This window comes from Rana temporaria, chromosome 3 (assembly GCF_905171775.1).
Source record: "Rana temporaria chromosome 3, aRanTem1.1, whole genome shotgun sequence".
Taxonomy (NCBI): Eukaryota; Metazoa; Chordata; class Amphibia; order Anura; family Ranidae; genus Rana; species Rana temporaria.
This window is the reverse complement of record NC_053491.1, coordinates 94,694,689-94,719,970: the sequence shown is the minus strand read 5'-3', so window position 1 is coordinate 94,719,970 and position 25,282 is coordinate 94,694,689. Positions and strand designations below refer to the sequence as shown.

The 25,282-nt window shown below is 49.6% G+C and overlaps 1 protein-coding gene across 3 annotated transcripts in view; it reads right to left on the bottom strand.

The window, feature by feature from the left end:
- STOML1 (stomatin like 1) overlaps positions 1-24,675 on the bottom strand; it is a 49,668-nt gene extending 24,993 nt beyond the window's left edge. Inside the window, exons 1-4 of one of the 3 annotated variants that reach the window (XM_040343008.1) lie at positions 24,514-24,674; positions 24,284-24,386; positions 22,338-22,444; positions 4,550-4,699 (exon numbers count right to left, since the gene is read on the bottom strand). In XM_040343008.1, the coding sequence (XP_040198942.1) occupies positions 4,550-4,699; positions 22,338-22,444; positions 24,284-24,359 (333 nt within the window). In that variant the 5' untranslated portion in view covers positions 24,360-24,386; positions 24,514-24,674. Of the gene's footprint in view, positions 1-4,549; positions 4,700-22,337; positions 22,445-24,283; positions 24,387-24,513 lie in introns of all 3 variants that reach the window. The other 2 variants (XM_040343007.1, XM_040343009.1) reach the window with 2 other exon arrangements.
- Between the last annotated feature and the right edge of the window lie 607 nt (positions 24,676-25,282).

Genomic DNA, 25,282 nt, shown 5'->3' with positions numbered 1-25,282 from the left:
ACTGCGTTCACTTACATCCTTAATGCAATCTTGGCAGTTCCCTTCTTTGTCATGGATAGGCCACATCCATGCAGTCATGATGACTATCCTCCCCAAAGTTTTCTACTATTTTCGTACCCTCCCAGTCTATGCTCTTTCCTTCAGGTATTGCAGAATAATAGCTAGATTCAGAGAGACTTAGGCTGGTGTATCAGTAGATACGCCAGCCTAAGTCTGAATGTGCGCCCGCGCTAATTTAAGCGTATTCTGGTAACCAGATACGCTTAAATTAGGCTCAGATAGGAGCGGCGTAAGTGTCTTACACCCTCGTATTCTAAAGTGTAATTTTTAGGCTGACCGCTAGGTGGCGCTTCCATTGCGGTCGGCGTAGAATGTGTAAATCACTACTTACACCTATTCACGAACGTACGCCCGGCCGCCGCAGTACAGATACACCGTTTACGTAAGAGATAGACCGCCTAAAGTTAAAGAAGCCCCCTAGGTGGCGTAGCCAATGTTAAAGTATGGCCGCCGTTCCCGCGTCGAAATTCGAAAATTTTACATTGTTTGCGTAAGTTGTCCGTGAATAGGGATTTACGTTGTTTACGTCCACGTCAAAATCAATAGGCCCGTGCGGCGGACTTAGCCGCAATGCACACTGGGAAATGTAGGCGCACGGCGCATGCGCAGTTAAAAAAAAAAACGTCAATCACGTCGGGTCAAGCCTCATTACCATAAAATATGCCCCCTCAGACAAATTTGAATTAGGCGCCCTTACGCCCGCCCGCTTTAGGCTACGCCGCCGTAACTTAGCAGGCAAGTACATTGTAAAATCATGTACTTGCTTCGCTAACTTACAGCGGCGTAGCTTAAATGCCATAAGCTACGCCGCCTTAAAGTTGCGGCCATCTCTGTGGATCTAGCTATAAGATCCTATCCTTCGTTTAGGCTTCTCAGCGTCCCCGAGCAGTATGGGCCTCTCCTGAGAGCTAACTGGCTGCCACTCCCTCCTGCAGGACCAACTCTCTCCCCTTGGACCTGTATCAGGCGTATCCAAGGAACCAGTACACGCAACTCCCTTCATTGATACTCTGTGCACCTGCATCTAGCTGGCCCTTAGGCACAGAAATTCACATGGACTCCTGGGTTTTCCCACATGGTCACCCGGTGGATAGCCAATACCAATAACAGTTACTTCACTGTTTTACTTACTATACCCCTGCGCGGGTGAACGTTTGTTAAATTGTATTATTTTTTTTACAATAAAAATTATTGTACCAGAAAAGTTTACATCTTTTAACCGCTTTCATCTTCAATCTAATGCAGGGGGCAATTATTTTTTCGATGGGGCCACATGAGAAACTAAAAATATTTTGGAGGGCCGGGCCAAAAGGCTAAACTCAATACTGCATAAAATTGTATTTCTTTATAAAAAGCAGTAAATATCATTGTTGTAAAACTGGGGGACAGAGGCTGGGGACATGGCACAGGAGGGGGACAGAGGCTGGGGACATGGCACAGGAGGGGGACAGAGGCTGGGGACATGACACAGGAGGGGGACAGAGGCTGGGGACATGGCACATGAGGGGGACAGAGGCTGGGGACATGGCACATGAGGGGACAGAGGCTGGGGACATGGCACAGGAGGGGGACAGAGGCTGGGGACATGGCACAGGAGGGGGACAGAGGCTGGGGACATGGCACAGGAGGGGGACAGAGGCTGGGGACATGGCACAGGAGGGGGACAGAGGCTGGGGACATGACACAGGAGGGGGACAGAGGCTGGGGACATGGCACAGGAGGGGGACAGAGGCTGGGGACATGGCACAGGAGGGGGACAGAGGCTGGGGACATGGCACAGGAGGGGGACAGAGGCTGGGGACAGGCAGCCACTGTTTAATCAATAACAATTGATTAAACAGTGGCTGCATGTGATGGCACAGTGGCTGCGTGTGATGGCACAGTGGTTGCGTTTGATGGGCACAGTGGCGACAATTGATGGCACAGTGGCTGCGTGTGATGGGCACAGTGGCAACAATTGATGGCACAGTGACTGCGTGTGTTGGCACAGTGGCTGCATGTGATGGCACAGTGGCTGCGTTTGATGGGCACAGTGGCTGCGTGTGATTGGCACAGTGGCTGCGTTTGATGGGCAGAGTGGCTGCGTGTTATTGGCACAGTGGCTGCGTGTGATTAGCACAGTGGCTGCGTTTGATGGGAACAGTGGCTGCGTGTGATTGGCACAGTGGCTGCGTGTGATTGGCACAGTGGCTGCGTGTAATTGGCACAGTGGCTGCGTGTGATTGGCACAGTGGCTGTGTTTGGGAACAGTGGCAACAATTGATTGCACAGTGGCTGCGTGTGATTGGAACAGTGGCTGCGTTTGATGGGAACAGTGGCTGCGTGTGATTGGCACAGTGGCTGCGTGTGATTGGCACAGTGGCTGCGTGTAATTGGCACAGTGGCTGCGTGTGATTGGCACAGTGGCTGCGTGTGATTGGCACAGTGGCTGTGTTTGGGAACAGTGGCAACAATTGATTGCACAGTGGCTGCGTGTGATTGGCACAGTGGCTGCGTGTGATTGGCACAGTGGCTGCGTGTGATGGGCACAGTGGCTGCGTTTGATGGGCAGAGTGGCTGCGTGTTATTGGCACAGTGGCTGCGTGTGATTGGCACAGTGGCTGCGTTTGATGGGCACAGTGGCTGCGTTTGATGGGCACAGTGGCTGCGTTTGATGGGCACAGTGGCTGCGTGTGATTGGCACAGTGGCTGCGTGTGATTGGCACAGTGGCTGCGTGTGATTGGCACAGTGGCTGCATGTGATTGGCACAGTGGCTGTGTTTGGGAACAGTGGCAACAATTGATTGCACAGTGGCTGCGTGTGATTGGCACAGTGGTTGCGTTTGATGGGAACAGTGGCTGCGTGTGATTGGCACAGTGGCTGCGTGTGATTGGCACAGTGGCTACGTGTGATTGGCACAGTGGCGACAATTTATGGTGGCGAAGTGGCGAAGTGTGTTGGCACAAGTGGCTGCGTGTGTTGGCACAAGTGGCTGCATGTGTTGGCACAAGTGGCTGCATGTGTTGGCACAAGTGGCTGCGTGTGATGGGCACAGTGACCCCTCCCGGCCCTGCCTACTGTTATCACCGCGGCGGGGAACATAACAGACAGCGTTCGTTTGAACAGCTGTTTTCCCCGCTGCGCATAGACACTCCCCCTTGGACGGATCTGTCCAATCGCGAGCAAGGGGGAGTGTCTATGTGACTCCCCCTTGCTCGCGATTGGACAGATCCGTCCAAGGGGGAGTGTCTATGCCATAGACACTCCCCCTTGGACGGATCTGTCCAATCGCGAGCAAGGGGGAGTGTCTATGTGACTCCCCCTTGCTCGCGATTGGACAGATCCGTCCAAGGGGGAGTGTCTATGCGCAGCGGGGAAAACAGCTGTTCAAACGAACGCTGTCTGTAATGTTCCCCGCCGCGGTGATTAACGTGGCAGTGGCGGCGGGGTGGGCCGGATTAAAAGGTCCGCCGGGCCGTATACGGCCCGCGGGCCGTAGTTTGCCCAGGTCTGATCTAATGAAATGAGTCTCAATGGATCAAAATAAAATGTTTGCTTAATATATGAAATATATTTTTTGTTATATATTTTATATAATATTTTGCATTATTTATAAAAATATTTTTGAAATATTGAAACAGCTGGCTCATCGAACATTCTTATTAATACATTTATGGCATCATTTACAAGATGCAGAATATTTATGTATCAAACTGTTTCAAAATTTTAAGCAAAACTAACAATATTAGAGTTTTTTTCATAACATCCAGTCTTTTAACTGACTTTGTGGAATTATATCGAAGAAGAGGAGAATTGGTTTAGGGGCATTCCAGTTATTTTTGAGAGATTGATTTTGACTCAAAAAGAAGCATGTCGGTGTCAATACTGATCAAACAAACCAATCCCTTTATGCACAAAATGACTGTTTTCACAGCACCTGCATCTAGCAGAAATAATGTGCTAAACAATTGTTCTCAGATGCAGGCCAAAAGTATGTCTTCAGTGAGAATATAACCAAATAACCGATAACGGTCACAACACATGACACATATTCTATCTTAGGTTGGGTTGTGAGACCTAATTAATCTGAGATGATGCATCTAATCTCCAAAACCACAAAAAAAAAAACAGATCATCATGAGACTAGAATGCAGTAAGCAAAAAGGAATACTTAAACTGAAACATCTCTGTCTTGAATAGAATCTCTCAGGTACAGCTGCTGAACATAACCTATTCAAAGGAATAGGGCCGCACAACCAAGGCAAGGCACAAGGTTGCGGCGACTTGGATCTGCATTTTTAGGGTTAAAACAAGCAGTGAGGAGGCAACATATCCCCGCCTCTGAAAAATGGTCTACCACAGATTTAGAGGGGCAGCAAGGGCAGCCATAAGTGAGAACAAGCCCTAAGAAACACAAAGGAACTTCAATATTAATTGTAGAATTACAGTCTGTGTAGATAGGTGTGCGAACAGCGAATTTACAGTGCTAAACTGCAAACCTGTACTCACCTTAGAGGGCTGTATACTGAATGCTCTGGATCTCATGTCCACCCTCTGAAACTGGTCAATAAGTGGGACAACCAGAACCAGGCCTGGACCTTTGGGTGGTTGTACACGTCCGAGACGAAATATCACCATCCGCTCATAATCATAAACAATCTGTTAAAGTTACAAAACATTGAAGCGTGACTTAATTATAACACCTTATGAATGGTAAGAAGCTATATAACTATTGCATGAGATCTGCACCTAATACTTGAAATGTTTTCAAATAACTCCCAAAACAACATCAGCATTTAGTGCCAAATTTAGTTCCGATAAATCAAATATATTATAGTAAAAAAAAATGTGTATATATATATATTTAATTTTTTTTTTTTTTTGTGGCAGAGCAAGGCTCTGTCCCAATGAAAATGGGATTAAAGTGGACACAGAGGCTGCATATCGGCTGAGTGCAGAGCTACAGAGTGCTCTGGCAGTTTTCTCAGATGTTTCTATTCCTGCATGGGGCTCTGTGGCTTGGAGATCCTTCAGAGTCTTGGGTGGGACGGGATCTCCAACCCTGTGTCCGGGTTTTAAAGACAGCCTGCAGGGTGTGTGCCCAGGTGCACACAGCTCATATAATGAAGGGCTGGGGAGAGCAGAAGTGAGAGGAAGGTGGAGTTGGAGCAGTGGCTGTTACTGAGTGTCTCTGTGTGAAGATAGATGCTGTGTGCATCAAGAAGTTCAAAGCTGTGTGCGTTGAAGGGCTTTAAACTGTGTGCGTCCAAGAAGCCAGAAGCTGTGTGCGTCCAAGGAGCCAGAAGCTGTGTGCGTTTAAGGACCCCTAAGACAGTATGCATCCAAGACTGGAGGCCTGGAGGAGCTGGTGGTTTAAGGGACCAGTACCTATGGCAGCAGTGCTGTCGAAGAGTAGCCAGGTGGGCTGGTATTTTTAGTTATGTCTGAACATCGTTTAAACCCCTGCGTGGGATTCCTGAGTGGACTTTTGTTTTTCCTCATTTAACCGATTGGGATCCGCACTGAAGTCAAATGACGGCTACAGCGCGGATCCCAAAATTCAAGTGGACGTCAATTGACGTCCGCCCCTTTGCGCGTTCCCCGTGCGCGCTCCAGAGCGCGCAGCGGGGAAACTCTGTGTTGGCCGTGTCCCTTGGACACAGCCAATTACAGATCGCAGCGAACGGCCAATCAGAGTGGCCGTTTGCGATGCGATCTGTGCGGCCAATGAGAGATGATCTCATATGTAAACATATGAGATCATCTCTCATTGCCGTTTTACACAGAGACAGCGGTGCTGTCTCTGGAGAGGAGACCGATCTGTGTCCCTTGTACATAGAGACATAGATCGGTCACCCCCCCCAGTCACACCCCCCTCCACCTACAGTAAGAACACAATGCAGGGAATACATTTAACCCCTTCCTCACCCCCTAGTGTTAACCCCTTCAATGCCATTCACATTTATACTGTAATTAGTGCATATTTATAGCACTGATCGCAGTATAAATGTGAATGGTGCCAAAAATGTGTCAAAAGTGTCCGCCATAACGTCGCAGTCCCAATAAAAATCGCAGATCGCCGCCATTTCTAGTAAAAAAAAAATAATAATAAAAAATAATAATTCTGTCCCCTATTTTGTAGGCGCTATAACTTTTGCGCAAACCAGTCGCTTATTGCGATTTCTTTTTTTTTACCAAAAATATGTAGAAGAATACGTATCGGCCTAAACTGAGGATAAATTGGGATATTTATTATAGCAACAAGTAAAAAATATTGTATTTTTTTTTAAAATTGTCGCTCTTTTTTGTTTATAGCGCAAAAAATAAAAACCGTAAAGGCGATCAAATACCACCAAAAGAAAGCTCTATTTGTGGGGAAAAAAGGACGTCAATTTTGTTTGGGAGCCACGTCGCACGACCGCGCAATTGTTAGTTAAAGCGACGCAGTGCCGGAAGCTGAAATTTCACCTGGGCAGGAGGGGGGTATATGTGCCCAGTAAGCAAGTGGTTAATAAACGTGGGCTACCACGCCCTTAACGATATACGCCTGTTTGGCATGGACTCACTACACGAAAACGCATCTACCACGAGAGCTAACAACCCCCCTATGTCATAATATATATACACACACACACATTTTTTTATATGTGTATATATACACAAGCATCACCCAGGGAGCAATGTCCCTCCAAAGCATGAAAAACAATAAATATACACTGAAAAATGCACTTAAAAAAATACAACGTTGTATATTAAAAATGAGAATTGGATGAATCTGTAGCCCCTGGATGGATTTAGATTTGTACGGTAGAAGATTCAGATTCCTCCTAACACCTATTATGACTAACCTGTGTAAAATTAAATTGCTTGATTGACTGACTGTGTTGATGGGGGAATCCCCCCCACAGAGACATTGTGTTCTCCCGGCGGGGGGGAGGAGGGGAGCCATGCTTTCCGGGAGAACTTTGTGATAGCCAATGGCAATAATTGCATTTAAATATGCAACATGCTGGTTGTACAATCAGCCTGCCCTGCCTATCTATGGACGACTTAAGATGGCTACTTCCATTGGTAGTACTGCCTGTGCAGTGTCATATTCTGCTCCCTATCACAGAATGCAGCCTAAGTCACGTGGCGGCGAACTGCGCATGCGTTCCAACGCCAAATGTGATGCGTTCCAGGGGATTCACGACACTACCCCTCAGTGAACCCATCACAATTTGTCACGGAAGTGACGAGGAACCATAACGAGGAGGCATACACAGAGCGGGGGGGCGGGACAGAACATGCAGGGGAGGGGAGACGGAGGAGAAAGAGTCATGCAGATACATTAGGCTGCATTCTGTGATAGGGAGCAAACGGTGACACAGCACCGCCTCCAGCCCCGCCTCCAGCCCCGTCCCCAAAGCAGAGGCTTATTGAGGTCCGTAAAAAACAGAGACTCGGGTGGGCGGGCGGAGGCTTTTAAAACATCCCCCATGTATAATAAAATGTCACATTGTTTTGGTGTGCGCAATAAAGACTGTCAAGAAAATGGGTATGTAGGAGGAGAGCTTCTGAATACCTGAGCAACAAACACATTTCCATTTTATTCCTCATTTCAATGGGAAAGTTTAAGGTGGAACTTTAGGTTTGATTAACTTTGAAGTGAAACGTTACCCAAAAAGTAAAGTTCCGCTCTTCTGTATTTTTTTAGGCTCCATGTACACGGGACCATCCTCCCAGCTGTAGGGATCACCCCCCCCCCCACCGCCATCCTCCCAGCTGTAGGGATCACCCCCCCCCCACCGCCATCCTCCCAGCTGTACGAATCACCCCCCCCCACCGCCATCCTCCCAGCTGTACGAATCACCCCCCCCACCGCCATCCTCCCAGCTGTAGGGATCCCCCCCCCCCCCCCCCCGCCATCCTCCCAGCTGTAGGGATCACACCCCCCACCACCTTCCTCCCAGCTGTACAAATCACCCCCCCCCCCCACCGCCATCCTCCCAGCTGTAGGGATCACCCCCCCCCACCACCATCCTCCCAGCTGTACGAATCACCCCCCCCCCCACCGCCATCCTCCCAGCTGTACGAATCACCCCCCCCCCCCCACCGCCATCCTCCCAGCTGTAGGGATCACCCCCTCCCCACCGCCATCCTCCCAGCTGTACGAATCACCCCCCACCGCCATCCTCCCAGCTGTACGAATCACCCCCCCCCCACCGCCATCCTCCCAGCTGTAGGGATCACCCCCCCCCCACCACCATCCTCCCAGCTGTACAAGTCACCCCCCCCCACCGCCACCCTCCCAGCTGTAGGGATCACTCACCCCCCCAGCACCATCCTCCCAGCTGTAGGGATCACCCACCCCCCCCAGCACCATCCTCCCAGCTGTAGGGATCACCCCCCCCACCACCATCCTTCCAGCTGTAGGGATCAGACCTGTAGTAAAAAATCCTCAGATCTGTGAAAAAATCGTACCGCGTCACTTCCGGTGCTCGTATGCCAGGAGCACAGCTGATCGCGGGTCCACGGCGCATGCGCAGCTGCTTTTTCTTTGGTCCGTGAATATCCTAGACTGGGGTAGGTCACTTGTGCCCGTCATACGCAGCCAGTGTGCCCACTATTTGCAGCCACTTGTGCCCATCATACGCAGCCAGTGTGCCCACCATATGCAGCTACTTGTGCCCATCATACGCAGCCATTGTGCCCACTATATGCAGTCACTTGTACCCGTCAAACGCAGCCAGTGTGCACACCATATGCAGCTACTTGTGCCCATCATACGCAGCCAGTGTGCCCACCATATGCAGCTACTTGTGCCCATCATACGCAGCCAGTGTGCCCACCATATGCAGCTACTTGTGCCCATCATACGCAGCCAGTGTGCCCACCATATGCTGCTACTTGTGCCCATCATACGCAGCCATTGTGCCCACTATATGCAGTCACTTGTACCCGTCATACGCGGCACTTCCTTCTTCTTCTGTAGCGGCGGCTGTGGCTCCTGTGTCCGCTTGGCTCCTCAGGCTTCCTCCGTCATGTCTCCTTTTCCGCCAATGCGTTAGGCATCCAATAGGATCGCCTAAAGCTTTGGCCAATCGGGAGACAGGTTTTACTGATCTGCCTGCTGATTGGCAAGGAGGAACTTTAGTGTGAAAATAGCTTCTGGCTCTTATCACGTGCTTCACGGCAGAGGTGACGGGCCCACCATGCAACCATGCAGGGGCCACCACTGGTCTTTGATCTCTGTCAAGTGCTGGGGTCTGGATCGCCTCCGCTGCTTTTCCTCCAATCGGGCCAAAGAAGCTGAGTGCGAGTTTACCTATAGCCCTCACACTGGAGACTTGCACACCATCATCATGGCATCCCAGGACGGTGGGTATCAGGTCACGGGAGGGCAGAGCGCATGTGTGTCCCGCTTTGGGGTCACTGGTGGCTTAGGGAGAAGGAGAGGGCCCCTGGGTGTCTGTGGCAGAAGGAGAGGGCACCCCTCTCTCCCCCGGAGGACGGGGACACCCTTCTCTCCCCCGGAGGACGGGGACACCCTTCTCTCCCCCGGAGGACTGGGACACCCTTCTCTCCCCCGGAGGACGGGGACACCGTTCTCTCCCCCGGAGGACGGGGACACCGTTCTCTCCCCCGGAGGACGGGGACACCGTTCTCTCCCCCGGAGGACGGGGACACCGTTCTCTCCCCCGGAGGACGGGGACACCGTTCTCTCCCCCGGAGGACGGGGACACCGTGCTCTCCCCCGGAGGACGGGGACACCGTGCTCTACCCCGGAGGACGGGGACACCGTTCTCTCCCCCGGAGGACGGGGACACCGTTCTCTCCCCCGGAGGACGAGGACACCGTTCTCTCCCACGGAGGACGAGGACACCAGGGCTGGACAAGGAGAAGAGGTGAGCGCTGCGGGGAAACAGAGCATCATGAGGGACGGGGGATAGAGGAGCAGGAGAGGAACAGAGAAGCATGTGTGGGAACAGAGAAGCAGGGGGGGGGGGTTATCAGTGGAGCACAGGGGGGACCAGAGAAGCATGAGGGTAAGAGGAGCATGGGGGGGGGGGGGATAGAGAAGCATGTGGGGGAACAGAGAAGCAGGGGGAGAACCAGAGGAGCAGAGAGGGGGACAGAGGCGCATGGGGGCCGGCCGCCATTGGAGAGACTTGTCAAAGTGTATGAAGTCCAGGGCAATATTTTTGTCCCAGTCCAGCCCTGGTGTCCCTGTCCTCCAGGGGAGAGAATGGTGTCCCCGTCTTCCGGGGGAGAGAATGGTGTCCCCGTCTTCCGGGGGAGAGAATGGTGTCCCCGTCCTCCGGGGGAGAGAAGGGTGTCCTCGTCCTCGGGGGAGAGAATGGTGTCCTCGTCCTCGGGGGAGAGAATGGTGTCCTCCGGGGGAGAGAAGGGTGTCCTCCGGGGGAGAGAAGGGTGTCCTCGTCCTCCGGGGGGAGAGAATGGTGTCCCCTACCTCGGGGGAGAGAATGGTGTCCTCGTCCTCGGGGGAGAGAATGGTGTCCCCGTCCTCCGGGGGAGAGAATGGTGTCCCCGCCCTCCGGGGGAGAGAATGGTGTCCCCGTCCTCCGGGGGAGAGAATGGTGTCCCCGTCCTCCGGGGGAGAGAATGGTGTCCCCGTCCTCCGGGGGAGAGAATGGTGTCCCCGTCCTCCGGGGGCGAGAGAGTGGTGTCCCCGTCCTCCGGGGGAGAGAATGGTGTCCCTGTCCTCCGGGGGAGAGAAGGGTTGTCCCTGTCCTCCGGGGGAGAGAAGGGTGTCCCCGTCCTCCGGGGGAGAGAATGGTGTCCCCGTCCTCAGGGGGAGAGAATGGTGTCCTCGTCCTCGGGGGAGAGAATGGTGTCCTCCGGGGGAGAGAAGGGTGTCCTCCGGGGGAGAGAAGGGTGTCCTCGTCCTCCGGGGGGAGAGAATGGTGTCCCCTACCTCGGGGGGAGAGAATGGTGTCCTCGTCCTCGGGGGAGAGAATGGTTGTCCCCGTCCTCCGGGGAGAGAATGGTGTCCCCGCCCTCCGGGGGAGAGAATGGTGTCCCCGTCCTCCGGGGGAGAGAATGGTGTCCCCGTCCTCCGGGGGAGAGAATGGTGTCCCCGTCCTCCGGGGGAGAGAATGGTGTCCCCGTCCTCCGGGGGAGAGAATGGTGTCCCTGTCCTCCGGGGGAGAGAAGGGTGTCCCTGTCCTCCGGGGGAGAGAAGGGTGTCCCCGTCCTCCGGGGGAGAGAATGGTGTCCCCGTCCTCAGGGGGAGAGAATGGTGTCCTCGTCCTCGGGGGAGAGAATGGTGTCCTCCGGGGGAGAGAAGGGTGTCCTCCGGGGGAGAGAAGGGCGTCCTCGTCCTCCGGGGGGAGAGAATGGTGTCCCCTACCTCGGGTTAGAGAATGGTGTCCTCGTCCTCGGGGGAGAGAATGGTGTCCCCGTCCTCTGGGGGAGAGAATGGTGTCCCCGTCCTCTGGGGGAGAGAATGGTGTCCCCGTCCTCTGGGGGAGAGAATGGTGTCCCCGTCCTCTGGGGGAGAGAATGGTGTCCCCGTCCTCTGGGGGAGAGAAGGGTGTCCCCGTCCTCTGGGGAGAGAAGGGTGTCCCCGTCCTCTGGGGGAGAGAAGGGTGTCCCCGTCCTCTGGGGGAGAGAAGGGTGTCCCCGTCCTCTGGGGGAGAGAAGGGTGTCCCCGTCCTCTGGGGGAGAGAAGGGTGTCCCCGTCCTCTGGGGGAGAGAAGGGTGTCCCCGTCCTCTGGGGGAGAGAAGGGTGTCCCCGTCCTCTGGGGGAGAGAAGGGTGTCCCCGTCCTCTGGGGGAGAGAAGGGTGTCCCCGTCCTCTGGGGGAGAGAAGGGTGTCCCCGTCCTCCGGGGGAGAGAAGGGTGTCCCCGTCCTCCGGGGGAGAGAAGGGTGTCCCCGTCCTCCGGGGGAGAGAAGGGTGTCCTCGTCCTCCGGGGGTGAGAAGGGTGTCTGTCCCCGTCCTCCGGGGGAGGACGCTTAGGGCCCCCCAAATTACTAGAGCCCCCGCTTCCCACTTTAATGTAAGATGTCATTTCCGACAGCAGAACACCCCCTCCCCCGCCCCGCTTCTCAACTTTAATCTTTGTGACACCATGTGACATGTCATTTTCGGCAGACCCCCCCCCCCCCCCGCTTCTTAACTTTAATGTCATTTTGCTTAGGGCCCCAGGGAGGTCAGGATAGGCACTAATGTATGTGATGTGGGCCCCAGGCAGAGCATTCTGTACTCGTACTGTGGTACTAGTCCTGACTCCTGGTGGGGTGATACTAAAATCTGGGGGCCACAGGTCACCCTATCACCACTCTAGGTCTGTCCCTCTTATGTGGTCGGGCGCTCTCCAAGGGGATTGGTGAAGAGTTATGGGTGACGGCATCACAGGTCAGGTAGAGGGCCCCTTAGCAAATTTTGCTTAGGGCTCCCGGTTAGGTCAGGATCGGCACTGCCCCTACCTCTGGGGAGAGACTGGTGTCCCCGTCCTCCGGGGGAGAGAAGGGTGTCCCCGTCCTCCGGGGGAGAGAAGGGTGTCTGTCCCCGTCCTAAGGGGAGAAGGGTGGCACCCTCTCCTCCTCCAACCACCCAAGGATCAGCTCTTCCAATTTTGGCCAACACTGGGGCCCATCTGCTTCTCCTTCAAACAGCCAGGGGCCCACTCCTTCTCTGCCAACCACCCAGGTTCTCTCTCCTTCTCCCCCGGCCACCCAGGGGCTCTCTTCTTCACTAAATGGCCACCCAGGGGCCCTCTCCTCCTCCAAACACCCAGGTGCCCTCTCCTTCTGCCACGGACACCCAGGGGCCCTCTCCTTCTCCCTAAGCCACCAGTGACCCCAAAGCGGGACACACATGCGCTCTGCCCTCCCGTGACCTGATACCCACTGTCCTGGGATGCCATGATGATGGTGTACAAGTCTCCAGTGTGAGGGCTATAGGTAAACTCGCTCTCAGCTTCTTTGGCCCGATTGGAGGAAAAGCAGCGGAGGCGATCCAGACCCCAGCACTTGACAGAGATCAAAGACCAGTGGTGGCCCCTGCATGGTTGCATGGTGGACCGCCCCCGTCACCTCTGCCGCCCTCCCTATTCATGTGCCTGGCCCCTTTCAGGATGCCGGACACATGAAATACTATGGCGGGAATAGGCGGGGTGTGTATTTCGAAGCACGTGATAAGAGCCAGAAGCTATTTTCACACTAAAGTTCCTCCTTGCCAATCAGCAGGCAGGTCAGTAAAACCTGTCTCCCGATTGGCCAAAGCTTTAGGCGATCCTATTGGATGCCTAACGCATTGGCGGAAAAGGAGACATGACGGAGGAAGCTTGAGGAGCCGAGCGGACACAGGAGCCACAGCCGCCGCTACAGAAGAAGAAGGAAGTGACGCGTATGACGGGTACAAGTGACTGCATATAGTGGGCACAATGGCTGCGTATGATGGGCACAAGTGGCTGCAAATAGTGGGCACACTGGCTGCATATGATGGGCACAAGTGGCTGCATATAGTGGGCACAATGGCTGCGTATGATGGGCACAAGTGGCTGCATATAGTGGGCACAATGGCTGCGTATGACGGGCACAAGTGGCTGCAAATAGTGGGCACAATGGCTGCGTATGATGGGCACAAGTGGCTGCAAATAGTGGGCACACTGGCTGCGTATGATGGGCACAAGTGGCTGCAAATAGTGGGCACACTGGCTGCGTATGATGGGCACAAGTGGCTGCAAATAGTGGGCACACTGGCTGCGTATGATGGGCACAAGTGGCTGCAAATAGTGGGCACACTGACTGCATATGATGGGCACAAGTGGCTGCATATAGTGGGCACAATGGCTGCGTATGATGGGCACAAGTGGCTGCATATAGTGGGCACAATGGCTGCGTATGACGGGCACAAGTGGCTGCAAATAGTGGGCACAATGGCTGCGTATGATGGGCACAAGTGGCTGCAAATAGTGGGCACACTGGCTGCGTATGATGGGCACAAGTGGCTGCAAATAGTGGGCACACTGGCTGCGTATGATGGGCACAAGTGGCTGCAAATAGTGGGCACACTGGCTGCGTATGATGGGCACAAGTAGCTGCAAATAGTGGGCACACTGGCTGCGTATGATGGGCACAAGTGGCTGCATATAGTGGGCACAATGGCTGCGTATGATGGGCACAAGTAGCTGCATATGGTGGGCACACTGGCTGTGTATGATGGGCACAAGTGGCTGCAAATAGTGGGCACACTGGCTGCGTATGACGGGCACAAGTGACCTACCCCAGTCTAGGATATTCACGGACCAAAGAAAAAGCAGCTGCGCATGCGCCGTGGACCCGCGATCAGCTGTGCTCCTGGCATACGAGCACCGGAAGTGACGCGGTACGATTTTTTCACAGGTCCGAGGATTTTTTACTACAGATCTGATCCCTACAGCTGGAAGGATGGTGGTGGGGGGGGTGATCCCTACAGCTGGGAGGATGGTGGTGGGGGGGTGGGTGATCCCTACAGCTGGGAGGATGGTGGTGGGGGGGGTGATCCCTACAGCTGGGAGGATGGCGGTGGGGGGGGTGATCCCTACAGCTGGGAGGATGGCGGTGGGGGGGGGTGATCCCTACAGCTGGGAGGATGGTGCTGGGGGGGGGGGGGTGATCCCTACAGCTGGGAGGATGGCGGTGGGGGGGGGTGATTCGTACAGCTGGGAGGATGGCGGTGGGGGGGGGGTGATTCGTATAGCTGGGAGGATGGCGGTGGGGGGGGTGATCCCTACAGCTGGGAGGATGGCGGTGGGGGGGGGGGTGATCCCTACAGCTGGGAGGATGGCGGTGGGGGGGGGGTGATCCCTACAGCTGGGAGGATGGTCCCGTGTACATGGAGCCTAAAAAAATACAGAAGAGCGGAACTTTACTTTTTGGGTAACGTTTCACTTCAAAGTTAATCAAACCTAAAGTTCCACCTTAAACTTTTCCATTGAAATGAGGAATAAAATGGAAATGTGTTTGTTGCTCAGGTATTCAGAAGCTCTCCTCCTACATACCCATTTTCTTGACAGTCTTTATTGCGCACACCAAAACAATGTGACATTTTATTATACATGGGGGATGTTTTAAAAGCCTCCGCCCGCCCACCCGAGTCTCTGTTTTTTACGGACCTTAATAAGCCTCTGCTTTGGGGACGGGGCTGGAGGCGGTGCTGTGTCACCGTTTGCTCCCTATCACAGAATGCAGCCTAATGTATCTGCATGACTCTTTCTCCTCCGTCTCCCCTCCCCCGCTCTTTGTATTGTACAGGACACCGGGGGTGGGTCCTGGGCGGGTGCTATACGGCACCACTGTTTGGACTATGGTCCATTTAAATAGAGGTAGAAGGTTCAGGGGGTCACCCAAAAGTGGGTGAAAATTCCAGGCAGGCGCTAATTCAGAGAGGACTGGCTTGCAGTCTTCTCTATCTTAATAAAGTAGTTTGGGGCCTGGAATTTTGGAGGCTCCAAAGTGTTATTTGGGTGGGATGGAGCCTCCACTCCTAAACCCTGGAAGCCAGCGCACAAGGGGTTAAAATCTCTCAGACAACCACCCATTAAAGCAGGAAGTGATGCTGGAGGGAGTGAGTGAGTTGGGAGAGTGCACCTGTGAGGACAAGATGGAAGTCTGCTAGCTGCTCAGAGAGGACTTTTGAGTAGTTTGGAAGTGAAGCTGTGTCTGCAGGGAAGGTCTGGAGGACTTCTTACTAAAAACGTATGTGCCTTTCTTTTGGTTGTTTTTTCTGAAGAAAGACTTTTTTCCTAATTTATGCTGGAAACAAGCAGGACTTTTGTTGTGACGTTTTGGATGCTGAAGAAAAGCTTTATTTTGTTTTGTTTGGTCACCAATAAAGACCCTTTGCTTTACTGACACGGTTTTACGCACTTGTCTCGCGGAGCTTAAAGACCCCCAAAGTTCACAACATGTTTCTCATTTAATCTGCATGTTCTGTCCCGCCCCCCCGCTCTGTGTATGCCTCCTCGTTATGGTTCCTCGTCACTTCCGTGACAAATTGTGATGGGTTCACTGAGGGGTAGTGTCGTGAATCCCCTGGAACGCATCACATTTGGCGTTGGAACGCATTGCGCATGCGCAGTTCGCCGCCACGTGACTTAGGCTGCATTCTGTGATAGGGAGCAAACGGTGACACTACACCTGCACTACTTCCTTATTGATGCCTGGAGCTGATATATCCCAAAGCGCACTTTTGATCTTCTATTTCTATAATGGAGGGTCCACATAGTGGGGTAAGAGTACATCCTAACTATATGTTGGTGACGTCACCTGGTGGAGGATTTCGGTGGATTTCATTTGTACTAGCACTATATACAGCACCTTCTGTTTCATTTTGATCTGATGGAATTATAGATCATCTGTTGGACTTTATTCACATTAGTGTTTCATGTAGCGCAACTTTTTTTAATTTTTTCATTTTACTTCCATTGATTGTAAAAGATGGGAGGGCTTAGTCCTGCTTAAATTAAATTCAGCTGGTAATTCCTCTTTTAGAAGTGTGTAGGCTGGCCCCTCCTCCTCTCGGTGTGCCACCATATGAAACCACTTCTTGTTGTGGCACACCTGCGAGCAGCACGGCTCTGCCCTGCCCCTCACTACCTTGGCACAGGATTTAATTGACAGCAGTGGGAGCATATGGGGCCAAATCCTCAAAAATCCTGCCTAACTTATCTTTTCCCATTTAAGTTACACTGACTTAAAATTTCTACCTAAGTTCCCGATCTACAAAGCACTTACCTAGAAATTTCAGGCCGTGTAACTTAAATGTCTCCGGCGCAAGGCAGTCCTCTTCTGCAGGGGGCGATGACAATTTAAATGAGGCGCGCTCCCGCGCCGGCCGTACTGCGCATGCTCGTGACGTAATTTTCCCGACGGGCAGCGCGCGAAATTACGTTACGTCGGGCTTTGTGGATTGCGACGGGACAATAAAGTTGCGTCGGGTAAAAAAAAAGTTACGCGCCGGGAAAAAAAATTCTAAATTTAAAAAAAAACGCGGCGATCGAAAAAAAGATCTGTTTTTACAAGGTGTTACTAGTTTACACTTTGTAAAAGCAGAACTAATTTTACGTATGCAAACGTAAACTTACGCAGAAAACACAAAGCTGAAAAGCTTTGTGGATCTCCGTAAGTCCTCATTTGCATACGCAAAGCGGCATTTCAATGAGAAATGCCCCCAGCGGCGGATGCGGTACTGCATCCTAAGATCTGACAGTGTAAGTGTCTTACAGATGTCAGATCTTCTGCCTATCTTTGGAAAACTGCTTCTGAGGATCAGTTCCAAAGATAGGCACAGGGATACGCAGGCTGAACAGCAGTTCCGCCTGCGTATCCCTTTTGAGGATTTGGCCCATGGCTTCCACTGCTATCAATCTGCCCTGTGAGGAGAGAGAGAGCGGAGAGAGCCTCTGCTCTTGTGCACATTGCTGGATCAAGATCAGACTCAGGCAAGTATTAGGGGGGCTTGGGAGTTGCACACAGAAGTTTTTTTTTTTTTTTGCCTTGAGGCAGAAAATGTACTGAGGTAAAAAAAAAAAACTTCTCCCTTTACAACCACTTTAGCCTCGGAGCATTTTGCAGCTAAAGGACCAGGCCCCTTTTTGCGATTCGGCACTGCGTCGCTTTAACTGACAATTGCGCGGTCACGCGACGTGGCTCCCAAACAAAATTGACGTCCTTTTTTTTTTTCCCCACAAATAGAGCTTTCTTTTGGTGGTATTTAATCACCTCTGCTGTTTTTATTCTTTGCGCTATAAACAAGAATAGAGCAACAACTTTGGAAAAAATTCAATATTTTTAACTTTTTGCTATAATAAATATCCACAAAAAAGATATATAAAAAAAATATTTTTTCCTCAGTTTAGACCGATACGTATTCTTCTAAATATTTTTGGTAAAAAAAATTACAAAAAGCGTTTATTCATTGGTTTGCGCAAAAGTTATAGCATCTACAAAATAGGGGATAGTTTTATGGCATTTTTATTACTAATGGCGGCGATCAGCAATTTTTATCGTGAGTGTGACATTATGGCGGACACATCGGACACTTTTGACACATTTTTGGGACCATTGCTATAAAAATGCACTGATTACTGTCAAAATGACAATGGCAGTGAAGGAGTTAACCTCTAGGGGATGCTGTAGGGGTTAAGTGTGCCCTAGTGTGTGATTCTCACAGTAGGTAGTGGCTGGGCTTGTGACGTCACTGATTATCGTTCCCTGTGACAGGGAACAGACGATCACTGACAAGCCACTAGGAAGAACGGGGAAGGTTTGTTTAAACTCACTTGTCCCCGTTCTTCAGCTCCGTGACCCGATCGTGGGACACCGGCGGCAATCGGGTCCACGGATCCTGCGGGCACGGTCATGGAGCTTCGGACCGGGACGCGAGTGCACCGCCGGCGGCACACTCGTGACCCACGGCTGGGCATCTTAAAGGGGACGTACCTGTACACCCTTGTGCCCAGCTGTGCCATCATCGTACGGCAGTCCTTAAAGCGGTGGTTCCCCCTTAAAAACAACTTTTTTTTATTCCACTGCCCCCCCACATTACAATCCGATTAAGGCTCTTAATATTTTTTTCCTGCTGTACATACCTTAGTACAGCATATTCACCCGTGCATCCGGGTTGCGAGTCCCGCGGGAGTGGGCGTTCCTCACATGCTGTTGATTGACGTTTTGCCCAAAATCGAGCTCTCCCCCCGTCGCGTAAGCCGCGTCACGATTGGCGAAAGGAGCCGAACGGCGATGCGCATGCGCAGTATAGCGCCGACTCGCCGTTCGGCTCCTTTCGCCAACCGTGACGCGGCTTACGCGACAGGGGGAGCTAGTTTTTGGGCAAAACGTCAATCAACAGCATGTGAGGAACGCCCACTCCCGCGGGACTCGCAACCCGGATGCACGGGTGAATATGCTGTACTAAGTAATGTACAGCAGGAAAAAAATATTAAGAGCCTTAATCGTGATGGAATGTGGGGGGGGGGCAGTGGAATAAAAAAAAGTTGTTTTTAAGGGGGAACCACCGCTTTAAGTGTTTAATATCATTTGGACAATTATCTAAATATTTTATTATTTCGTTTTTTTTAAAACAAACAGTCAGTATGATTTTAATGGATCTAAGCAAATGAATTCACTAAGAAGTCATCTGTGGGGTTGATGTACAGAACAGAGGAATAGCTGGCGTCGGATCCTATGAATAATACTTCCACTTTTTATTTTTACATAACAGCGTGATGTTCCCTCAATAAACATGTTGTTTTAATTGAGAATTCACTTCAGTACATGGAATTGGATAATCAGATGAAGAGTAATGCTCTTGTTCCAGCTATCAATTTCCCCTAATATGGAAAATCAATGTACAATAGGCTTCAGTTCTCCTTTCACCAACAGTAAACATCTCCTATTCACTTGCTTTTCTCTGTTAAAACATAACTCCACTTTTGTTGAGAAAAAGAAAAACACTTCCTCTGGGTGTGAATAAAGGGGGGAACTAAAGCGCTGGCTAATACTAACCAAATGAAGTGAAAATGTGCTAACAATCTATATAAATAATAAAACCCCAATGCAGCTCAAATCTAATTGGTGCTAACAACAAAAACAGTGAATATAAAAGTGTATGATGAGCGCAAAGGAATAAGACAAATGGCATAAACAAAATAAATTAAGTGAACAATAAAGCAAATAAAAGTTTACGATCCTCTGAAGTAGAGGAAAATAACTCAAATCCACATGCAGTGGCGTGAAACAAGTGCTAAACACAGATAGTCCAATGGGGTGATGCAAATAAGAAACTGAATGAATAAAACAATTAAATGTCCCAAATGACAACATCCAATAATGAAGTGATTCGTGTAAACGTGCTGGCAGCGATGGAGTGATTCAGTTGCATATGGTGAACAACACCCGATAAACGGGCTCACAAAACGCTTGCCTCCCTCACAGGGAAAAACAGCATCGGAATCATCAGCTGGACTGTCCCACAACTTCTCAAAAGAGCGACCGCCGTCCTCTAGATTATTCTCCAGGCGCGTGTCCACCACTCTGTGTATGGTTCCGGGCTCCCCAAAAATGGCGACTCCGTATCCCAGCAAACACAAGGTGATTCAAAAGAAGAAAAAGGGCTCCAATAGTGAAGTAATTCTCAACGAATATTTAATTGATAAAAGAAATCTGGGTGCATAGCAAAAAACTTTCAGGATAAAAACGAGATAACATACAGCGGTAGTACGGACTCTGATGAAGCGGTAGTAGACTCTGATGAAGTCACATGTCGTGACGTAACGCGTAAGGCGTATCTAGAATTACCGGAAGTGACGTGGCATCTCGTCCGTACTACCGCTGTATGTTATCTCGTTTTTATCCTGAAAAGTTTTTTGCTATGCACCCAGATTTCTTTTATCAATTAAATATTCGTTGAGAATTACTTCACTATTGGAGCCCTTTTTTCTTCTTTTGAATCACCTTGTGTTTGCTGGGATACGGAGTCGCCATTTTTGGGAAGCCCGGAACCATACACAGAGTGGTGGACACGCGCCTGGAGAATAATCTAGAGGACGGCGGTCGCTCTTTTGAGAAGTTGTGGGACAGTCCAGCTGATGATTCCGATGCTGTTTTTCCCTGTGAGGGAGGCAAGCGTTTTGTGAGCCCGATCATCGGGTGTTGTTCACCATATGCAACTGAATCACTCCATCGCTGCCAGCACGTTTACACGAATCACTTCATTATTGGTTGTTGTTATTTGGGACATTTAATTGTTTTATTCATTCAGTTTCTTATTTGCATCACCCCATTGGACAATCTGTGTTTAGCACTTGTTTCACGCCACTGCATGTGGATTTGAGTTATTTTCCTCTACTTCAGAGGATCGTAAACTTTAATTTGCTTTATTGTTCACGCCATTTGTCTTATTCCTTTGCGCTCATCATACACTTTTATATTAACTTCCTCTGGGTGATCTTTGTACATTGCCGGGATTCTAATGCCGCGTACACACAGTCGTTTTTTGTGATGAAATAAAACAAAGTTTTTCATCATGAAAAAAAACGACGTTTTTCTAACTTCATCATAAAAAACGCCGTTGCTCACACACCATCGTTTTCTGAAAATGCTCTAGCAAAGCGCGGTGACGTACAACACGTACGACGGCACTCTGTTCCATTCAAGCTCCCGTCTCATAACTTGCTTCTGAGCATGCGCGGGTTTAAAACGTTGTTTTAGCCCACACACGATAATTTTTTATGACACAAAAAACGTCATTTTGAAAAACGACATAAAAAATTGAAGCATGTTCGAATTATTTTTTTGGTCGTTTTTTTTAAGACAAAAACGATGTGAAGCCCACACACGATCATTTTAAATTACGTTTTTAAAAACGTTGTTTTATTTCATCACAAAAAACGACCGTGTGTACGCGGCATAAAACTTTATTGCAGATTCCTACCTTTTGTTATTCTGAAGCAACCCCTGTGTGTTTGTCTGTGTTCATGTGTTCAGAGTGAATCTAAGGGGAGTGGTTTCATAATTATCAATTAGCTGCTGCACCAGCAGGGCTCTAATGAGAAAAGTGTCCGGGTCGGCCTTCCTTTAGATGTGATTTTCGTTTGAGAGTATATCACTAAAAATTTTATTTTTGTTGCAGGGGATGTCCGATATCTGACTTGTATGTTAGTGCAGACTTCTGGGAAAATCAGTGAGCCAATCACACAAGCAGGAAATAATGTTTTAGGGGGGTGTTCTGTACACCTTCTGTGTAGAGAGCACCTCCAGGTAGCCATAATGCATTGCATGTTACAGAAAATTAGAACTGCAGATTGAAATAGAAAGGTAATTTTTAATAACATTCAACTACAATAGGACTTGAGTCACAATTGTAAATGCTATAATATTTTGTTACTCTAAGTATACCATAGAATGAGGTTTGCTACATCTGCTTGATAAGTGCAAATACCCATTAATTCTGTCCTGCTAGAACTCTTGTGAACCAATACCCTATATGGGCTGTTGTCAGTTAGCATTTTTACCAACTATCTCTGGACGACAAAACACCTGCCCTCTATGATATGGGGAAGAGGCGAGGGGAAGGTATTCTGTAGCCTTGTCCTAGACTGACAACACTGCGCCTCCATAACTACAGAACGGGGTGTATATGATGTCACCCTAGGGCAGGATGTGTGTTACTGGAAGTTGAAAATTAAGGAAAAAAGCCAGATTGAAGAAAACAAACGCAGCCACCACCTCTAAATAAGATAAGATGTAATATAGAAAATGTTTGTTCTTGGGTGTGACGAGGGAAGGATTTTAAGTAATATTTTACCTTTATGGAAAACCAGATGGAAACAGGCAAGGTGATGATCATGATCAGAAAACACAGGCAGGTGATCGCTGTGTGACAAAACTTCATCAGCCATATTTCGGATTTAGCTGTAGGGGACAAGGGTTTAAATAAGTTTACTCAAAATTGTGTACATAAGTCATAGTAAAAGAGCGACATAAGATACATAGGGGGGCATTTATCAGTTCTGTCGCACAGCAAGGCAGCAATGAAAAGGAGCAGAGAGACAGTTTATGAGACAGATTTACTATAATGCCCTGTACACACGATCGGTTCATCTGTTTAAAACGGACCGATGGATTTTTTCATCAGATGTCCGATGAAGCTGCCTTTCATCAGTCTTGCCTACATAGCATCGGTTAAAAATCTGATCGTGTCAGAAAGCGGTGACATAAAACACGACGACGTGCAGAAAAAAAAAATGAAGTTCAATGCTTCCGAGCATGCGTCGACTTGATTCTGAGCATGCGTGGATTTTTGACTGATGGATTTCCCCACAGACGATCGTTTTTTTTTCTATCGGTTTTTTAAAGGCATTTTTTTATTTTTTTTTTCATAATAAGCATCCTTTATCTGCAGACATTCCTCTTTTCACTTCCTCATTGTTCGTTTTTGCTCAGAAGTTTTATTTTCATTTCATTTTAAAAACAAAACACTGCCCTGGATTTGTTTGTTTTTGTTCTGTGTGTCTCTCTAGTTCACAGGAACATGAAACCAGTTTAAAAGTGAAACTAACCTGCAGGCACATTATAGGATTGATTTTTTTATCTATTTGTAATCATTTTTAAAAGGAATCCGTTAACTTTTATGACTCTATCCCATGTAAACAGTCATTTCAGCAAAAAAAATATTTTCCTTTAGTGACCCTTTAATCCATAAGGCAATGTAAAGATAAATGAGGGCAAGCAAGTGTAATTAATTATACACGATGTATACCGCACTCATGAATAGACCTTCTGTACTGTACAGTAAGGTGTAAATTTGATGTTTATTTTATTTTCCTTTCTTATATCAAATTAAAAACGTGACCGCCAATCACATCTGATTTATCTTGTCTCATTTTTTTTTTTTTACATCACAGAAACATTTTAACACTTATATTTAGGGTGTAACATGCTCCTATACACCTACCTCTAAGGATGAGCTCCGGCGTGTTCGCACGCTCCACGTGCAGAGCCCGCCAGGAAGTCGGCACCGCGCTAATCACAGGCAGAGACACATTTCCCGATCTCTGCAGCTGGGCATCGGACAATGTCTTCCTACCTGTGATTAGCGCAGCGTGGTTCCGACTTCCTGGCGGGCTCTGCACGTGGACTGTGCGAACACGCCGAAGCTCATCCTTACCAAGGATGGGCTCTGGCGTGTTCGCATGCTACACGCGCAGAGCCCACCAGGAAGTGTGCACGGCGCTGCGCTAATCACAGCCAGGGAGACATTGTCCCGATCTCTGCAGCCGAGCATCGGGACAATGTCTCCCTGGCTGTGATTAGCGCAGCGCCGTGCACACTTCCTGGCGGGCTCTGCACGTGTAGCATGCGAACACGCCAGAGCTCATCCTTAATCCTTACCTACCTCCCACTGCCAGCGGACGGGGGATCTTTTCCCACCCAACAGTCCAGCTGTGTGGGGCTCTGCCAACACAGCTGCGTCATTCATTCAGTTTCCTGTGGCAGATGGCTTGTAGTTGTCAATGAACTGTGATGGCACTGGTAAGCAATCTCATAGTTCATTGATTCTTCCTGCAGTTCAGTAACTGACTGAGAGCCTGCAGGATACTGGCATTGCACCCGCTGATCATGGGTGCAATGCTTTACAGGCTCCAGTGTAAAAAATAAAATAGACAAAATGCACCTTTTTATTTGCCTGAAAAAACATGTGCATTTATTAATATTTTTTTGAAAGGTGAAATTCTCATGTAAGAACATTACCTGATTTTGCAGCATTGGATGGCAGGGGCTCCAGGCTCAGGGGCAGAGTGGTGTATTTGTACTGATTCCACATCATGGATAGAGAGGACCTCCTATATACAGTCTGTAGAACAATTACAAACATGTCAGAGCAGATTACAGTCCAATGCTTTATTTTATATCAGTCCACACACTGGGATCTCTGAGAACATGGAACAAGAGGGGGAAGAGCTCACCCATAGAGATCATACCTACCACAGAAGGGGCTACAACTCCTCATTAGTCAGGATAACAATCATATCTGAACAGACAGAACTGCAAATAACGAACTCTCCACCATCTCTTCCTGGCTGCAGGGAAATGTTTCCATAACACCAATGACAGCACCGTCACATGACAACTCCAGCAAGTGTCTCCAGTTCCTCCAATAGAAAAGTATAGAGACGTCCATTTTGTTGAAGACAGACTTCTGTTCATGCTTACCAGACTAGCTCCAGGAAAGCCTCCCCGTGACGAGGACACGCAGAGTATACAATAGAGTATTCTATAGAGTGGATATTATAGTACAGCGCACTCTAGTGTTAGGAGGCTATTAAAGATTTATGGCTTGTGAATTGAGAATAATTGTAACCATTGGGGGGTGATTTACTAAAACTGGAGAGTGTAAAATCTGGTGCAGCTCTGTATGGTAGCCAATCAGCTTCTAACTTCAACTTGTTCAGTGAGGGAAAAAAAAATGTACGCTGATTGGTTTCTTTGCAGAGCTGCACCAGATTTTTCACTCCCCAGCTTTAGTAAATCAACCCCAATGTGTTTTTTTAGGATAAACTCCTTCTGTTGGCTAGAATATAATTTTTTTTCTGGGCACTGGAATTCATTCACATGCATACACACACGTTTACGTTTTTTTCAGCGTATGTGTGAAAAACTGAAAATGATGCCAGCATGCGCATCCCTGAAAGCAGGTTTGGGGACACAGTGGCTGAAATAGACCCGTGTTCAGAGGCATAACAAAAACGA